The 18,880-nt window shown below is 43.1% G+C and overlaps 1 protein-coding gene across 3 annotated transcripts in view; it reads left to right on the forward strand.

Annotated features, from left to right (window-relative positions):
• The window catches only part of tanc2a (tetratricopeptide repeat, ankyrin repeat and coiled-coil containing 2a), a 51,780-nt gene extending 35,681 nt beyond the window's left edge, over positions 1-16,099 (forward strand). For 2 of the 3 annotated variants that reach the window (XM_087837206.1, XM_087837204.1), the window contains 23 exons: positions 1,495-1,620; positions 1,709-1,978; positions 2,384-2,517; positions 3,472-3,703; positions 3,805-3,977; positions 4,828-4,908; positions 4,981-5,181; positions 6,003-6,137; positions 7,209-7,405; positions 7,495-7,603; positions 7,752-7,874; positions 7,950-8,087; positions 8,187-8,285; positions 8,695-8,886; positions 8,967-9,060; positions 9,990-10,123; positions 10,216-10,339; positions 10,820-10,995; positions 11,140-11,272; positions 11,484-11,575; positions 11,683-11,817; positions 11,935-12,035; positions 12,991-16,099. In XM_087837206.1, the coding sequence (XP_087693332.1) occupies positions 1,495-1,620; positions 1,709-1,978; positions 2,384-2,517; positions 3,472-3,703; positions 3,805-3,977; positions 4,828-4,908; positions 4,981-5,181; positions 6,003-6,137; positions 7,209-7,405; positions 7,495-7,603; positions 7,752-7,874; positions 7,950-8,087; positions 8,187-8,285; positions 8,695-8,886; positions 8,967-9,060; positions 9,990-10,123; positions 10,216-10,339; positions 10,820-10,995; positions 11,140-11,272; positions 11,484-11,575; positions 11,683-11,817; positions 11,935-12,035; positions 12,991-14,854 (5,063 nt within the window). In that variant the 3' untranslated portion in view covers positions 14,855-16,099. The remainder of the gene's footprint in view (positions 1-1,494; positions 1,621-1,708; positions 1,979-2,383; positions 2,518-3,471; positions 3,704-3,804; positions 3,978-4,827; positions 4,909-4,980; positions 5,182-6,002; positions 6,138-7,208; positions 7,406-7,494; positions 7,604-7,751; positions 7,875-7,949; positions 8,088-8,186; positions 8,286-8,694; positions 8,887-8,966; positions 9,061-9,989; positions 10,124-10,215; positions 10,340-10,819; positions 10,996-11,139; positions 11,273-11,483; positions 11,576-11,682; positions 11,818-11,934; positions 12,036-12,990) is intronic. The other variant, XM_087837205.1, reaches the window with a different exon arrangement.
• Positions 16,100-18,880: the final 2,781 nt, after the last annotated feature.

The raw sequence follows: 18,880 nt of genomic DNA on the forward strand, positions 1-18,880 counted from the left end.
CCATACTTCACCAGAGACATAACTGAGGCACAGGCAGATATTAATACAGAATCCTTAACACCTTAAAAAGATCACCTATTAAGACTGTCTGGTTTCTTTCAAGTTTCTGGTTTATTCCATCTGTACACAGGCAGGTGTGTTAACAAGCTCGTCATTGGTAGTTTATAAACTGCTGATAAAAGGCAACAAGCTGAAAACTGGAGATGGTGCCTGGGTAACGTGTTCAGAGCCCATTCTCCTTTTCCTCTTCTCCTTCTCCTGTTTCAATAAAAGCTAAAAGTCATGAGCACTTTGGGGAAGGAAGGAAGTGACACACAGGATACAAGGCACAGCCTGCACTCGTATTCTCTGCAGTGCAACAGGATTGTTACTGGAGTCATTAAGACAAAAGTTCTGGTAGGTTTCTCACAGCTTTGTGTTTGCAGCCAGGGAAAGTTAAAGTTTTTAACTTGTATTAGTCCATTGTTAGGTTTTATATCAACTTTATAGGAACTGTCAAGATACTGAAATCTGACTAATCCTGCCTGTTTGCTTTGCTAACAACAGATACGGAAATCTGTTCAAAAGCTATAAACACGTTTGTCTTCATACAAGCTCGAAGATACATGAGTACTTTTGGTTGGTTGGTGTTATGTTAGATTAACTTGTTAAATTGTTGTAACATATTTGTTACTGAGAGTGTTTAAATATTTCTGACTGTTGTGGAGTATATTTGTGGAGGTATGTTAATGGTAACTGAACAATAAGAACAGTTTTAAAAGAGATTTAAAGTCTAGGAACTATATGAGTCCATAGAATGTAAAACAAGAGCTGGCTGCAATTATATGCCAAAGAGTCTAGCTGATGACTCTACATATATATAGCTCTAGGCTGCATAAAAAGACTTCATCCTGTCTTCCTTCTCTCACCCCAACCAATCGCAGCAGATGGCCCCGCCCCTCCCTGAGCCTGGTTCTGTTGGAGGTTTCTTCCTGTTAAAAGGGAGTTTTTCCTTCCCACTGTCGCCAAAGTGCTTGCTCATAGGGGGTCATATGATTGTTGGGTTTTTCTCTGTATCTATGAAGCGCCTTGAGGCGACTTTTGTTGTGATTTGGCGCTATATAAATAAAATTGAATTGAAATTGAATTGAATTCACAAAGCAGATGGTGACATCATGTTGGCTACATCCATCTTTTATACTGACTAATTTCTCCTAGCTGTGTCCTCCTTTAACAAAAACAAGAATTATAAGAATATTCTCGTCTAACCTTTGGCAAGAACGTGAATGCATCGGTTTACCAAAGTGCCAGACCTGTTTGTACCAAGTAGTAAGGACACATTCACCATAGCTAACTTAAACTTTGGAGTTTCTTCAGAGGAAAAAAATATATCTACAAACGGCTCTTAATTTAGTTTTCTATAACCAACTTAGCATCTCTATAAAGCACATTATGTCAGTTATTTTGCAGCAGTCTTATTACAGCATTATTTATATTTTTTTTATTTCTCTTTAGCCACTAGTTCGGCCCACCTTGAAGACCTGGCTTATCTTGATGAGCAGCAGAGACACATCCCTTCAAGGACCTCCCTCAGAATGCCTAGACAGAATTCTGGGATTCGTAGTCAACAGGACCACAGAGGTGAATGCACACATGGTGCCAAACATCCTGAGATGCAGTTATTCTAAATGGCAGTATTACACGCGCTCCTCTCTTCCCTCTCTTCCAGCAGTTCGTTTCACTCCCTCTCTGAACCTGAAGCCGCTTCACTTTGAGGTTCCTGGTCTCTCATCTGATTGGCTCTTCACCGGCAGGGAGTGGCTCTTCCAAGAAATGGACACCTGCCTCCGCAGTGATGACCCAGCAACCAGCCGGGGCGCGGTTATCATCGGCAACATGGGATTTGGCAAAACAGCCATCATTGCTCGCTTGGTGGCACTTAGTTGTCATGGAAACCGTATGTGGCCAAATGCTTCTAGCAGCCAGACCATAAACAAACGTAAGAGGAAAAGATCACAGCTCTGTAAACTGTATTGTACAAGAGACATCATGTGGCTATTAGCAGAACCAAAGAAAAAATGTCTGCAAGAGTTAAACTGTCTTCAGGTTGCGTTTGCGTATCAGAAAGTTCATTTCTTGTGTAGCCTTTCAGCAAGATAAAGAGCCAAAGCACACAGCCAAGACGAGGCTCTGAGTGTCTTTGACCAGTTTAGACAAAAATGTTTATGTACTTAAATTCACTCAGAGTAACAGAGTCATCATATGTAACCCAATAAAATCCACAGGGCCAGTAGCTGGACCCATAGCTGAGCCAGGCATCAGAAAAACAATGTAAAATCATGCAGTTAATGAAGGCAACAGCTGCTCAGAACGAATGACACGTTTGTATGTTTGAATTTCCCAGATGTGGAGACTTTTTCCCACGACTCCCTGGGAAGAGGTGGAGGAGGAGATGAAGGGGGATCAGGAGAAAGCTGTCCAGGCACACCAGAAATGAGGAGGAGACAGGAGGAGGCGCTGAGGAGGCTCGCGGGACAGGTAGTATCCCTACTTCATTCCTCTTTCTACTTTTTTTTCCTCAGATATTTTTATTAAATTTTCTGCATCCATTTTTACAAAAGACAAATTGAACAATATGCAGTTTTCTTTTTGAAGAACATAAAACAATATGAAACATACACTCCCACCTCATAATTATAGGAGTACCAGTGGGTGTACAAAAAGAAAAAAGAAAGGGTCCAATCTAATAATACGAATAGTAAACCCTGGAGTACAAGATAACAGTTCCTGGGTGTACAAGAGAGATGTGGAGAGTTTCAGAGCCCACACCCCCACACAGACACAGAAAAAACAAAACAAACAAACCAAGAAAAAAATAAAAAACAAAAAAAAACACAAAAAAAAACACAAACATGAGTGGTCAGCTTAGTTGTAGAGATAAGTCAAATCTGTAAGAGAAAGGAAATATGTATAAAGTAGGTAAGTAAATGCCATCATAAAGCGCAGGCACAATAGAGTCCATATACTTAAACATAAGATAAAATAAAATAGAATAAAGTCTGAGCTGGCTAATTGGGAGCCTTGCGGGACCGCAACGTCTGAACATGGTCAAAAAAGGGTTGCCAGATCTTAAAAAATTTGGCCATAGACCCACGCAGGGTGAATGTAATCTTTTCTAGTTTGCTAAAATGCAAAGCATCTCTCAGATTTCCCAGGATGGGGGAGAAGGGGACTTCCAACATAACAATCTCTTTCTACTTTTTAATCAAAGATGACCCATTGTGCCTTTCATAATTTTCTGTAGGCTGCTTGCGTGCAGCAGTGGAAATGACCATAAAAGACCCACATGAATTAGGCTGCTGTAACACCAACCAGTATAATGAATGATCACTTAGTCTCTCAAGCTAAAAGGCCAGCGTGTGAATCCACCTCAGCAAACTTTTACTGATGATACAGATGATTCACCGACTTTCTTCTGCCTCTGTTTTGTAGGTCGTCTCATATCACTTCTGTCAGGCCGATAACTGCCACACCTGTCTCGTTCCGGAGTTTGTCCACAACATGGCGGCTACATTAAGTAGCGCACCTCAGCTGGCCGCCTATCGTGAACTACTGCACCGGGCGCCACAGCTCCAGAGCATGCTCAGTCTGCGCTCCTGTATCCAGGATCCGATCTCTGCCCTTCAGAAAGGAATACTAGAACCGCTCGATGCTCTCTACAGAGGTACAGCTTCTACTACATTCTGCTAGCTTGTGTTCGGTAAACTGTGGCACATTAACTGATGTGCAGTGATGCAATGTGAGTTTGTTTTGTTTGCTTTCCAGAAAATAAACTGCATGTAGAAGGGGCGGGCCTTATTGTACTGATTGATGGGCTAAACGAGGCAGAGTTCCACCGGCCGGACTACGGAGACACGCTGACCTCCTTTCTATCCCGAACCATCCAGAAATTTCCTTCCTGGCTGAAGGTCATTACCACTGTCAGGACCAGTCAGCAGGTAAACACAAGTCACAAACACACAGAAGTGTAAAATCCCAAAGGTGGCCGTGAAATGGGAACAAAAGAGCACACAGGTGCGTTGGAGGGGCAACAATGAGGCAACCCCCAAAACAGGAATGGTTTTACAACTGGAGGACACAGACATTTTTCCCTCCTCATCTTTTCCGACTGTTTTTCACTACTTTTGCATTTGACTGGGGTCACCTGGTAGCATGAGGTGATACCTGGACCCTACAGAGGTCACACAGGTAGTCCGGCTCCTGCCAATGCGTGCCATACCTGCAAGGTTTGCTGTGTCTTTCAGCACAGTCTCAAGAACATCGAAGAGATTCCAGGAGACTGTAGGAGACCTGCACAGGGTTGAAGAGGATGAGAACATGTGTGAATGTTTCTGACCAAACAATCAGAAACAGACTTCATGAGGGCTGTCTCAGGGCCCGATGTCCTCTAGTGGGCCTTTTGGTCACAGCACTGTGGAGCCTGATACACATCTGCCATACAAATCCAGAACTGGCAGCTCCATAGATGAGAGATGAACACATGTGAAAGGCTTTAAAGGAGAAAGACTCTATGCCAGTGCAGTGGGTCCTTGGTTCCCGGCATTGTGAAGAGAGCATAAACATACAAACAAGGGGGACTATTTTGAGTTGTGTTGGTTTCTGTCATTGTTACCAGTGTTAACTGAATATCTCTTATCAGTTTGGAACCTTCTGAATATGATTAAAATCATATTATTCTGAAGCAAATACTATCTGTGCTGCCAAATTACTGTGAGCAGCACACAGGCTAATAAACAAAACTTTTTCTGAACTAACAAAATCTGTTTCTTTGTGTTTTTATTCAATCAGGACATCACTCATTCTCTGCCCTTTCACCGCATCTCTTTAGACCGAATGGATGAGAATAGCGCCATAGACCAGGACCTGCAGGTAAGTTACACCTTTCTGTGAGTTTCTCTGTCTGTCTGCACATCTGTACTGCATCGGTCTGTCTTTTCTCAGGGTTACCTGATGCAGCGTATCCACAGCAGCACTGAGATCCAAAGCAATGTGTCACTGAGCAATGGCCGCCTCGATAACACTGCGCTGTCCAAACTGATCAGCCACCTGAAGAGCCTGAGCAGAGGCTCATATCTCTATTTAAAACTGATCCTGGACCTGATAGAGGGCGGATACCTCGTTCTGAAGAGCTCCAGCTTCAAGGTGAGATGGGGAAAGAAGGTCAAATAAAGTCCTGAAGAAAGTCGAGACTGCTACAAACTAGACTAAAGGAGTAACTGACAGTTGAAGTATAATCGACACAGATTAAAGCACTTTCATTTAAACACGGATGAAATAAATCAAGTGTTCAACTCCACATGGAGGGCAAAAATTATTTTCTCTACTGTCTGCTTGTCATTTTTACCAGATTTGTTTAGCCAAAATACAGGACAGTTACTAATCTTCCCCATACTGGAAATATTTAGTGTGTGCTACTGTTTAAAAAGCTATAGACACATTCAGTCAGTTACTGTGCCATACCGCTGGAAAAATGTCCGTCACAGTTGGCTCTTGGAGATTATATCAGCATTTGAGTAAATGTATTTAAAGGGACTGACTGTTCTGTCTACATTTTATTTTAAAATTAGTTTCAGTCATTGAATTTTATGTCCAACAACTTTGTGAAAGGGACAGTCTCTGAAACTCAGCGTGTGAGACACAACATCACCAACATCAGTTTCAGTCGACCCTGAACTTGCCAAAAGGTTTACTAGCAGTGATTCTGTGACTTGTTTACGTTTCAGTGTAAACATAATATAAATGTCAGCTGAAATAACTGAAGCGTACAAGAGCGAGAGCATGTTAGTTTAAATAATTAGACACTGCGGAGGGAAGTGGGCGTGGCATTTTAAATGTAAACAAAGAGATACTGATGTGTAACCATGAAGCACAAATGTGTGCACTCTTTGTAGCTCATCTGATGTACTGAAAAGGCTTTTAATGTGTGTGTGTGTGTGTGTGTGTGTGTGTGTGTGTGTGTGCAGGTGGTTCCTGTGAGTCTAGCAGAGGTTTACCTGCTGCAGCTCAACATGCGCTTTCCCACCCAGTCGTCCTTCCAGAGAGTTCTACCTTTACTCAACGTTACTGTGGCGTCGCTGCACCCGCTGACTGACCAGCAGGTAAAGGCTCAGTCGCAGTAAAAACAGGACAGCAGCTTCCTTGCAACTAGGAAAAATCAGTAATTGACTGCAGGTAGTACATTTATCATAGTTATTCGTTTTAGCATAAAAACATTGCATATAATTGCTGACTTGACGCCAATCAGTTGTAGAGTGATTCTGTCTTATTGCTGTTCTTCTGCCATCTTGACACAGCAAAGTTGTTTTAAGGATGGCAGCTGACTGAGTGTTCACAGGCTTAAAACAACCATTTCAAAGGCAACAAGTTTGGAGTAATTTAGTAATTTGTGGGCTGTGGTCCCCAGCGTGATTGTAGCATAGCACACCAGCATTTTCACGCTGGTAAACTTTATGTAGTATACTGTGGACTCAGAACATGATGAGTTTAGTGGAAGTAACGTTTGTAACACTACTGAATGTTGTGAGCACACATACACGAGATTCTTCAGTGAAGATGACTGTTTAACAAATATACACAACGAATAACTCTAGTGAGCATTAGCAATACTGACAACATATTCTTCCCCCGCTGGCTCAAAATTGATTGTTGGTCCCTCCTTCAGGGAACTGTACAATGTTCCTCTGTCATCTTTATCACCGTTTGTGGTGGGGCGTGGTCTGCGGTGTCGTGCAGGGAGGGCGGAGGCACCTGCACGGCATCCTTCATCACGCCCGCCTAGTTATAAACACGGGGACTCAGGGGTTGGTGTGTTGTGGTGTGAATATTGAATAAAATGGCTCAAACCTATGATCCCTGGACCCGCCGTGTCTCATTCACACCACACCGTTATAATTAAACCATGATATTACTCACAGAGCACCTCATGTAGCCATATTTGATATTGCGAATAGATTTAAGCCCTCGAAGTAATGACTTGAAATGCATCGATTGTGTGTATAATTGTGTCACCTTGTAAGAACCGTCCTGTGAAATCAGTGACGCTATCAGGATATTTTTTATGAACAAATATCATCAAACTTCCTGATGTGCCTTTCAGCCTCAGCTGTGCTTCAGTTAGTGCTAGCATGCTAATAGTTGCTAACAGTGGATACAATACTGTCGATGCACAGCTGTTTGAGGTGGTGAATGCGGGCACCCTGGCCGGAGGTTCGCTGGAGTGGGCGGAGTTCTCGCAGCGCCTGGAGCAGCTCTCCTCGTTCCTGTTGCGGCGCAGCGACGGCAGTCGGATGCTAAACCACACCTCCTTCAGGGAGTGGCTCATGTGGAGGGAGGAGGGCCAGGATGACCGGTTCCTCTGCGATCCCAGGTACAGTCAGCCAGAGGGCATGAGTGACAAATGGAGAGAGAAGAAGACAGGGACAGATGTTTCTCACTGAGCTGTGTGTCTGTTTCCAGGAGTGGCCACACTCTCCTGTCCTTCTGGCTCTGCAGACAGGCAGGAAAGCTGACCCGACAGCAGACACTGGAGCTCGGGCATCACATCCTGAAGGCGCACATCTACAAGGCGAGCTCTCACACACAAAGTTAGACACGCATACGCAGATACAAGAGGCTGGAAACCACACCAGGAGATTGTTTTACAGATCACAAACCAATGAGATGCCACTGTTTTATGTCTAACTGTTTCTGTCACATTTGTTCTCCTCATCCAGGGCCTGAGTAAGAAGCTAGGGGTTTCCTCCTCAGTTCTGCAAGGGCTGTGGCTGTCATACAGCACCCAGAGTTTGAGCCCTGTTCTTGCGTCACTGCGCAACCTCTACACCCCCAATATCAAGGTAACAATGCATACTCACACACGAGTGTATTTCCCACCACAGTTCTGCTGTAACTTTCCTCTTTTCCTTTTGCAGGTGAGCAGATTGCTGATTATGGCCGGGGCTGATGTGGATTACTGTAGCGATGTCCTCAACAACGCCCCCCTGCTGTGTGTCCACGCTCACCTGGGCCACACTGATGCCGTAGCACTGCTGCTTGATCATGGAGCACAGGTAAGAAAAAGGAAACATCATGTGAGTTCATAGAGACGCGTCATTGGGTGTTAACAAGAGCAGATTTACTCCAACCACAATTCCACCTTCAATTTTTAGCTGGATGCTTGGTCACATGACGGTTTGACTGCACTGGGATTCGCTGCTGCAGCTGGTCACCTGGAGATCGTCACAATGCTGAGTCAGCACAGAGCCAAGGTAGCTACCAGTTCTACTCCACATGTGCAGTTTGGTGTCAGACAGATGTTTGCAGCTAATGTAAAGAATGACAACAGCAGGATTTTCACAGGCTTCTGTGCAGTACATCCCATAATTCAGTAGCTTGTAGATCCACCATTTGCTGAAAAAAGTAATAGTTTTCTGTCTCTCGCGTTGTTCCAAGGTAATTGTGCACAAAAAAATATCACCGTGGTATGCAAGGGGCCAACCTTATACATACAGTGAAATATGTTAAATAAGGGAAAATTGAGACTGTTGCAGTTCAGTTGCTCTTTTTCTTTTGATTCTTGGTCTTATAACCTTTTCTGATAGTCAGTGGCATCACTGCAATTTAACCTAGAAAGAGTCCCAACCCTGTTTTTGAGTGTCTGTCTCCCGTTGGGTGCAGGTGGGTCACGTGGACGGCTCCGGTCGGTGCGTGCTGGTTCACGCAGCCCAGCGAGGCCACCTCGAGGTGCTGCGCTTTCTCCTAAAGAGGGCGGAGTGGAGTTGTACTACCTGCTGTGGACAGAAGGGGGCAAGCAGGAGCCAAGCAGTGCAGCAGGCTTTGATTGCTGCAGCCAGCATGGGACACACAGAGGTGATACAAACACACACCTTTAATGTATAACACTGTGTGGTACAGAATATATAATCACATAGTCGGGTGTGTGTGTGTAGATGGTGTCATACCTATTGGACCTTCCAGAGGAAGATGAAGAAGGGGAGGAGAGACCTGAGATCAACACATATGACAGTCTATGGGGAGAGACAGGTAATGACCATGTAACTACTATTGTGTAACTGTCACGGCAGGCTTTGTTTTTCTGTCAACCAGACGCCATCAGTGTGATAAATTCACATGGAACGTGGTGGGAAACAATGTTTTCATAAACATGCTTTGGTTTGCTTAAAAGGTCATTTACGATAACGGATGATGTAGCAGGATCATTTCCCCACCACAACCTCATAATTAATGAGAGGCAAGCAGGAGACAACATGACTGATCACGATACTTTACATTAGTAGCATCTAGTGGACGAAAGTGTTCACTTCAGTAAAAACAGAACAAATAAGTATTTGGACTCGTCTACATGTTTGGTTCCTCTGTCCAAGATTATTATATTTATATTATATAAGTGCAAAAAACAACACAATAAAATAAGTCTTTGAAAATATAATTAAAATGAGACAAACAATAAATAAATAAAAATAAAAACATACAGTAAATGTGAAAAACAAGCTGATACAATAACGACTATACTGAAGCAATAAAAACTAAATGGAAACAAGCAAATACACAATAGAAAACTATACTGAAAACAAAAGGTTCTCCTAAGAAATGCAGAAGTTTTATTTACGTAGTCATCTCGAGGTCCTTTATGTTGTAATATAAAGACCCTAAAGTAGTAGAGTGAAAATCCCAACATCAGACGTCCCCTCGGTGAGAAAGCGCTTGGTGACAGTGGGAAGTAAAAACCTCCAGCAGAGCAGATCAGGCCTGAGTGATTCTGTCTCATTGCAAACTTTTCTTACCAAAGCTCAGACGTGGATTCATTTAATATCCATCGCGTCAAAATAAACTCTATATTTAATGTTTGTTCTCTAACACCTACCACAGCTTTATAATGCCATGTGTTCAGTTACAGAGCTGAAGTTTGTAATCGTCTGCTTTCCTTGTCTCACTCTGTGTGTTTGCGTCAGCTCTGACAGCAGCAGCAGGATGTGGCTGTCTGTCTGTCTGCAGGCTGTTGTTGGATCAGGGGGCAGCTGTGGAGCAAGGAAACAAGCAGGGTGTCGCTCCACTTTTCAGCGCCGTGAGACGGGGTCACTGGCAGGTATGGTGGAACCAGAAAGCAAACAGGCACATGATCACACGATACCTGCAGCAGATAACTGCAGTCTTCCTCCTCCTGCATCCTCCGGTCAGGTGGTGGAGTTGTTTCTGAATCAGGGGGTGGAGGTGAACATGGTGGACCAGCAGGGGCGAACAGCTCTGATGACTGCAGCCTCAGAGGGGCACATGAGCACTGCCCAGCTGCTGCTGGATCATGGTAATCACACACTGCACTCTGCAGCCAGAAAAACAGCAGGAGTTGCTGCAGCGATGCAATTAAACCAGCAGTCACATTGTTTATGTCCAACTTCAGTTCAGTCAGAAAGTATTTTTTACTTTTTCTTTGATCAGGAGATTCAGATGTTAAAAAACCCTTGAAAACGAGATTGGTCCCAATCAATAATACTTTAACTACAAACGCTAATCTTAGAGGACAGCTGTGATACTGTACAGTATTCTCACTGCTGTAAAAACGTGTTTTCCTCTTTCCTGACAAAGAAATATGAAATGAATCTGTTGTCCTCGTGATCAAACACTCCACTGTAGGAATTTACGGTTTTAACAGAAATGGCATGTGTGCTGAGACTAGTGAGGCCGTGTTTGTAGCCATTATTTATAAGGTCTTCCTTAGAGCCCCCATTCTAATCACACTGACCCTGACAATAGCTCCGACTCTAATGAATCTGTCTGTTTCCAGGAGCCTCCCTCGAACAGACCGACAGAGAAGGGCTCACGGCGCTGAGCTGGGCGTGCCTAAAAGGCCAGCTCTCATTGGTCAGAGAGCTTGTGGAGAGAGGAGCAGCCACAACTCATGCAGACCGCAATGGACGCACGCCTCTGGATCTGGCTGCATTCTGCGGAGACCCAGATGTGGTGTGTACAGCCAGAGTAACCATGATTGTGTTAGTTAATTTAGAACAGTTACCTGTCCTACCTGTTCTGCAGCCGCTGCAGAGGGCAATGTAATGTAGAGAATTTATAAAAGTGGTGAAAAATGTCGCTTTGATCCGTGTCCAGGTGCAGTACCTTGTGGATCACGGTGCGTCAGTGGAGCATGTGGACTGCAGCGGGATGCGCCCTCTGGATCGAGCAGTCGGCTGCAGAAACACTTCTGCAGTCATCGCTCTACTGAAAAAGGGAGCCAAAATAGGTAGAAGCATGAAGCATGTTCAGTTTAACAGCAAGAATTAAACCATGTTGTAGTTATGCAGTAAGCATCTTCACTGCTGCATGGCCACACTCCCATATAGTTCATTTCCATTAGCAATACATCATCCTGCAGAATGAACCTTCATGAACTCTAAATCATGTGTGTGTGTGTGTGTGTGTGTGTGTGTGTGTGTGTGTGTGTGTGTTTGTAGGACCTGCAACCTGGGCCATGGCGACCTCTAAGCCAGATATCTTAATGGTTCTGCTCAGTAAATTGATCCAAGAAGGAGATAAATTGTACAAGGTAGCGTACATTTCCATCTCGATGAGATTTGATTTGATTGACTCGATATCGATTTGATTCGATATTCCAAAGTTCTTTCTGAAAGAGTTTCTTTTTTTTCTTTCCAGCAAGGTAAAGTGAGGGAAGCCGCTCACTCCTATCAGTCAGCTCTCCAGAAGTTTCCAGGAGACGAGCTGAAGACGTTCAAACAGCTCAGGGTGTGCGTGCTGCTCAACCTGTCACGCTGCCGCCGCAAGATGAATGTGAGGCTTGTTCTTACACACACATACATGCTGAGAATATTTTGCGTGTTATTTTGAAACAAATCTCATCTCGAAAACTTTATTTCAGTATCGATATATCGTTAATCTTCCTTACAGGACTTTAGCCTTGCTGAGGAGTTTGCTACCAAGGCCCTGGAGCTAAAAGCCAAATCTTATGAAGCCTTTTATGCCAGAGCCCGGGCCAAACGCAGCCGCAGGTAAACAGTGTCGTGAGAAATTGAATAAAACTAACTGATCGTCATCTTCTGAGAGTTTGGGTTCTTTGGATCTTCAGTAGTAGAACTGTGATGATTTTATTGTTTGACATTTTTAAACTATTTGAAATTTAGACACGAGATTGCAGTGAGAAAGAGTTGAGTAGTTTTAGGCTCACTACCATGTAAAGAAAACCTGAGAGATAGAGTGACCTGAACTGTAAGAAGAAGAAGACATATGTGCTGTCAGGTAGGGTCTCATGTGTTTTAACTTGGCGGGGTGTTGTCAGTTTCCAGTTACCTCCATGCTAAGGCTCTATACAGTTTGCTAAGGCCTCAGCTACACAGGCCCAGAGACCAGCTGGCAATCCCCTGTTAACCTCCAATCACTAGGAAAGCAAAAAGGGTGCTGGACCAAAAACCATCTTGTGATTTCTTTGATTGCTAGAAGATTACTGCGGTCACTCATAGTTTGCATAGAAGATGCCAGCTTGTCTGCACTCAGTCACTAACTAACCACCATGTAGTGGTGAAGCATGAAAAAGTACAGCACAAACCAGAAACAGAGACCATTTCCCTTCAAAGTAAAAGTATTGCAACTTCCTGCAACCGCTTGCCAACCAGACATATTTTCCACTAGTGACGAGTGGTTACCGTGGGGTCATTGACTGGCACCGTTCACCAGAGAGTAAAGACCTCAAGCTTTGACCTAGCATTGCTTTACAGTCACAGTGACTGAAGGCATAGATTTCAGATGGAGGGACACATTTTTAAACCTGTTTTTTCTTTGTGAATGTGATTGCAGCAAATTTCAGGTAACCAGACATCAAAGATTGGAACAAACCTTCTAAACACTGACAATATGAAACCTATAATTCCAGAAACATTTTTATATACACATTCTCTGTCATCTTCTGTGTTTGTCCTGTTTTCACTCCTTGTCACTATCACAACCCAGACAATTCCACGCTGCTTTGGAGGACCTGATTGAAGCCAGCCGTTTGTGCCCATCCAACCGGGAGATTCAGCGCCTGCTGTCACGGGTCAAAGAAGAGTGTCGGCAGGCTGCACAGCAAAAGGACACTCATCCTCCATCATCTAATCACATCTATCAGCAGAACATGTCCATCAGCGAGGCCAGGTCTAGAGATTCAGGTTGTTTGCAGGTACAGGATAGAGAGGGGCTTACAGAGGAAGAGGAGGAAGAGGAGAAAGCAGAGAGCAGTTTCAGGGAAAGAGACTCCTCTCCGTGTCACCTTCAACCTGCGGTTCAAAGTCTTGACACCCGCTGCCACTCTGGGGTACCATCGCCCTCCTCCCTGTCCCCCACTCATCTGTATCATCACCTCCCCAGTCCCACCCACGCAGCCTCCCTTTCTTCACCTAGTCACTCTGCACCTCCCCCTCCTTCCACATCTTATCACGATTTCAGCCCTACTTCCTCCCTAATCCAGCATCAGCAGCGAGGTGGCATAGTGTCTGAAAGTATGCCTACATTGTCCGAAAGTGGAGGTGTACAAAACTATCCACAGTCGGACTTAGATCAGAACCAGGGAGTCCAGCGTCACCCCCATCTGGCTGGTCAGAGGTTCCAGAAGCAGAACCCCGTCCAAGGCCACTGGCTCCAACCAGCCAAAGCACAGGTGGTCCGAACCAATCAGCCCAGTTCTTCTACCCACTCCAGCATGGTTTTGGGAAGTTCTGCCTATTCCCAGTTCGCCCATCTGCCCAAAGAACTAGCAGAACTTGGGGAAGGCTTTTGCTCAAATCCTATGGATGTCAGGCCTAGCCCATTGGCTCTGCCTGGTCTGAGCTCTGGAGCTTCTTATGTACAGGATGAAGAAGAAGAAGTTGACCTGGTTAGCCAGGCCAGAGGCACATCTGGCTATGGGAAAGCAGCAGGAGCCGAGCGGGCAGGGGTAAACCGTTTTGGCCAGTCCCGTCAGTTCAGCCGTAACCAATCCAAAGCAGCCTACTACCCTTTGGAAGTTACAGAGGCAGCAATGGGGTCTTCAGATAGGCTTCAGTCATCGCACGATTATCAGTATCAACACCAGGGTGGTCTTCGACGTCCACTCAGTGCTCACCCAACCTCCTCCTCTGGTCATTCCCCTAGGCCTCTCATCCATTCCCAGAGTGTCAGCGTCCGTTTCTCCCCCAGTAGTGGTAGTCTTGCTACTGGACAGCCAGCTAATCTTGGGCCAGGCTTTAGGACATCGGCCTCAGTTCAGCACATGGATCTACCTTCAGATCTGGCCTCTGCTAGAAGCATTAGTGGTTACCATGATGATAACTTCCTGATCGCCTCTCCCCAGTCAGAAATATGCATGTCAGGAGGCGGGACTTACCCTGGAGAGGTGGGACGTTCATCTAGGAACACTCCTTTTATGGGAATAATCGACAAGACGGCAAGGGTGCACCAGCAGTATCAGCAACAGGCTCCGTCCAGCTCAGCGTCCTGTCTCAGTCCGTCTCGCTCCTGGGCCGTGTCTTCAGTGGACACAGTTGTCACTTCGCCCAGCAAAACCCCCCCTCCACCCCAGCTCTCATCCTTTGCCTACCACAACCGCAGCAACAACAATGCCCACAATGGTCACGCCTCTTATGATAACCAGCTGGACTTCTATGAGGTGACACCAGGAAATGTTCATCAGGGTGAGGGCTCAGTGCAGGTTGCCTGTCAGAATCTCTCCTACATGGATGTGAAGGTGGCTCGGACGCTACCCATGATCCACAGCTGCTCGGACAGACCGACTGAGAGACGTACGGGTCCTACGTCTCCGGTTAAACCAAAAAGACCCTTTGTAGAGTCCAATGTGTAAAGACAATACAAGAACATTAATGAAAAGTGGTATAAATGAAGTCACTGTACCGATATACTGGAAGACTGTTCTTGAAACAAAGTAATGTCAAGTTCCTACATTTACTACTTGGAATGTTTATAAGAGCAAGACACACCAAGTTCAGACTGGGTAAAAGCTTTTGTTTTCATTTGGTTGTATTTGTTAGTATGCTTCAGAGAACTCCACCTCACTTGCTAGGTTAAGTGATTGCTGTATGTCGTTTTTGGAAAGAGTGCCGCTTCATCTTAGGCATACTGACTCCTTCATGGTGAAGATGCCTAACCTATAAGAACGGCATGGAACATATTCACCAATAATGAACTGGTTCTGCCATTTGGAAGTGAAACATCAACAGGTGTTCACCTCGCAAAGCACAAGAATGAAGAAGATAATTATGGAATAAGACTGTATTCTTCTTCTTGCACAATTCTGGCTTGAATTACATCTTAAAACTGCAGTTCAAGTCTAAATGGTGACGTCCAGACAGGAGAGAAAAAGCACCGCAATTACCTTTGCCTGCTGCCGACGCCTTTAATAAAGATCTCATTTCAAGATTGAAGCGCTTAAATAACACAGACTTGAAAGAAATGGACGAATCCAGGCTCGCATCATTGTACCAGTCAAACGCTTGTTAGTGACCCAGACCCAAGCCATAGTTTGAGAAACTCGAAAATACTGTCATTGAATAAACACTGAGTTTAAAAAAAAAAAGGAGAAAAAATTGTATTTATCTTTTTAAGTTATGTCTGTATTAAACTGTAAAGTTTCTTTTTGTTTTTTCTTAAAACGGTATTCCTTTGGGATTTGCCATCGTGTTTATTTTGGGGGATTGTCTGTGAGAACGCGTAAACTGAAACTTTTAGTTTACATGAAGCAGAAACTCTAAAGAGTTCCATGTTGGGTTAACATTGGTCTCTTCTGGGTTCAATCAGAACGATATAGCGCATTTGTAAAAATTGGATTTTTTGGAAGGTTCATCCATTCAGCCTTTTTCTGTGCTCTCTGAAGGCCTTTTATATTCTGTAGTCCTAATGGTCTAATTATGCAAACCATATGATTCCAAGTGATACACCAGGGCTCTTCATACTGTATTATGTTGGAAACATTTTGCTTGTATGTGCCTCGGTTGTCAGTATTGTCAGTCACTCTCACTCTGACCATTAACTAGGCTTGACATGTAATTTCTGGATATTTGTCCTCAACAATGTGCATTTGAACTCTTTGGATGGTGTTGTATGTTTTTCTTGCCTTTCCAAAGATAACTGTGTAAAATTCCGATGAAACAATCTATTTATCTGCGCGAAACCAGCTTAGTTTATGACCATGCCAAGCTAACTATCTTACCACCAACAGCAGCCACAGAGCCTTACCAATGAGGCCCAAAAATGTACCACTATTCAACTACATTCATTTACTGTGTTGAGGTTTGTTTGTTTTTCAAAAACTAAAGTTCAATTCACTCTTTTCATCTTATCATCCACTGTGTATTTCACAGTCTTAGCCTCACAAACATTAGCATACGTAGCCGTGTGTTTACTTACTCTTCAGATGGTTCCTCCAACTTTGGTGTGTTTCTGTGCTTGTTATAAACGCCTGCGCTCAGAAAAAGTTTAAAATCTTCAAAAATTAAGTTCAAACAAAATGTGAAGAAACAACTTCTCCAAAACATGTACTGTGTTGGAGCAACACCATCTTAAGTTGTACTAGAGCCAGGCAGGACTTTTCATGTGAAATCGGTTTGTACCATGAGCTGGTGCAGTGAATCAGTATAACCTTTATTTAATGATGTTCTTATTTATAGTGCTGTTCTGGGAAAAGGCAAATTCTCTTGAGGCAACAAGGGCAGAAATAAAAAGAGACAAGAAAAGTTTTTTAAAAGTGGTGAAAGTTTTTGTTAGAATTTGCAAAGTATAATTAAAAAAAGGAAGTTTAGGTCAGAACATAGACCTAAATTTGGATGTTAAATAGGAAAAAAACTGTCGTAATCAAAGATGATAATTAAATTGTTTGTCTGCAACAAATGATTTTAAGTCATTAATCAAAAGTTTCTTATTATATAGCAAACAAATATAGTTGTCGACAGTGTTTCTGCTTATGTGATATCAAAGACTAGGCGTCAGTAACAGTAACTGTGACATAAAAAAAAGTTTTCCTCATTGTGCCACGTTACTGGGTTTTAAAAATGGTTACTTTGAATGGAAACGTTTTTCTTATCGTACCTTAGATGCTAGGGCTAACAAACATCTGCTGCAATACAGAAATTACGCTGTTTCTTTTTTGCGTTTCCCAAAGCGATCACCATCTACTTGGGATTTTGAATGTTACCAATTTTTAGCACACTATCGTTTATGAATCCATCAAGCACATGTTTATTTATGTCTTTACAAGGTTTTCCTTTCAAACCAGTAGTTTGCCTAGCTTGCTAAAACAGATAAAACAGACAACATATTTATGACAAAAGACACAGTTTGCTGCTCAAAATGCTTTTGTCTATGTCAGCAAGGAATGATTTAACTTTTCCATCTTAACCTTGTTAACGATAAGGGGAGGTGGCTAGCTGAATATTTAAAAGAGGGACAAGTTTTACTTTAATCATATATTAAGATCAGGCTTCTTTAAAAATGTCTTTTATAAACATGAATGCCAGTTTTTGTACATTTGTAGTGCTTTTTTCCCCCAAACTTCTCAGTTTCAGTTGCTGTTGCTGATGAAACAAGTGACCTCTGACACAGCACACACAGTACCGTCTCTGACCACTGCCATCATCTCGTACTGCTCAGGGGACTGCAGCTGTGAGATGATATTAGCAATTTGATGTTCAAAGTGAAAACGTTGAAAACCTGTTAGCAAAACTGTGCGTTGTGCATCACATGTAGGATGTTTACCTTCTGTCTGCATTGGTGCCTGACTGTGAAATATCCCGTCAGAACAGAGCCAAGTCAGTGTGTACTTTGAACTCTTTCACTGTGTGTAAGATGAGCTTACATTTAAAACCAAGGATGGTGACAAGAAGAGCTTCATTATCAAACATTTCAAGCAACATGAATGTGTTTTTTGGCTCACGTGGAATCACTGAGTTAGAAAGAGGAATAAAGCTGAATAAAAGACTGAACTGTAAGTCTGTCTCTCATTGTGTGACCCAACAAAGAAAAGCGTTTTTGGGTATAATCTTACATTAGAACAAGAACATTACCTTCTTGTTGTGTGGCAACACTGGTTAAAGGCCCTAAAGGTTTTACAATGAAGAAAAACTGTGTTCACGTATGTGTTTGCATTAGTGATGGGATTTCCGGCTCTTTTTAGAGATCCGGCTCTTTCGGCTCGGCTCACTAAAAAGAGCCGGCTCTTTCGGCTCCGAACCGGCTCTTCAGGTTGTTTTGTTGCTTTAATTATTTAATCATTAACAATAATATAAAATTATGCAGAAAAGGAATTACTAATGTTAAAAAAAGTGGTTTTATTTATATATGTTTATATATGGCCCCTAGAGACAAAGCCCGTACAAACTCTAAAGCATGTACAAACTCCAAAACACATTTCTAGCGTTAACTGAACTTCCAAAACAGAGCTACCCAGATCACTTAAATTACACAATTGAAAGCATGTGTGTATTGTTTGTGTATTTATAGACAAGCACTCATATTTATTCAAATAATTTAAAAAAAAAAAGTTCATTTACCTGTTACTGCCACACACCAAATCCGGTTGTTGATACTTCCTGGCTTGTGTAGCCACTAGGAAACAAAAGCTCAACACTGCGCCCGAGCATCCTGGAGCACTTCTGTTGTCTTTTGTACGTGATTCTGAGTTTTTACATGTTTTGGAGTTTGTACATGCTTTGTCTCTAAGGGCCACCATAAATATACTTTATTTATTCACTCAATAAATAAATCATATAATACAAAAAACAACTATTTACATTTTAAATTTTTAACTATTTAAATTTTCAGCTTTTTCCTTTTAAACAAATTTAACATGAAACAACACAAAACACTGCAAACCACA

The sequence above is a fragment of the Neolamprologus brichardi genome, unplaced genomic scaffold (genome assembly GCF_056152115.1).
Source record: "Neolamprologus brichardi isolate AB-2024 unplaced genomic scaffold, ASM5615211v1 NODE_ptg000031l+_length_7269946_cov_1, whole genome shotgun sequence".
Taxonomy (NCBI): Eukaryota; Metazoa; Chordata; class Actinopteri; order Cichliformes; family Cichlidae; genus Neolamprologus; species Neolamprologus brichardi.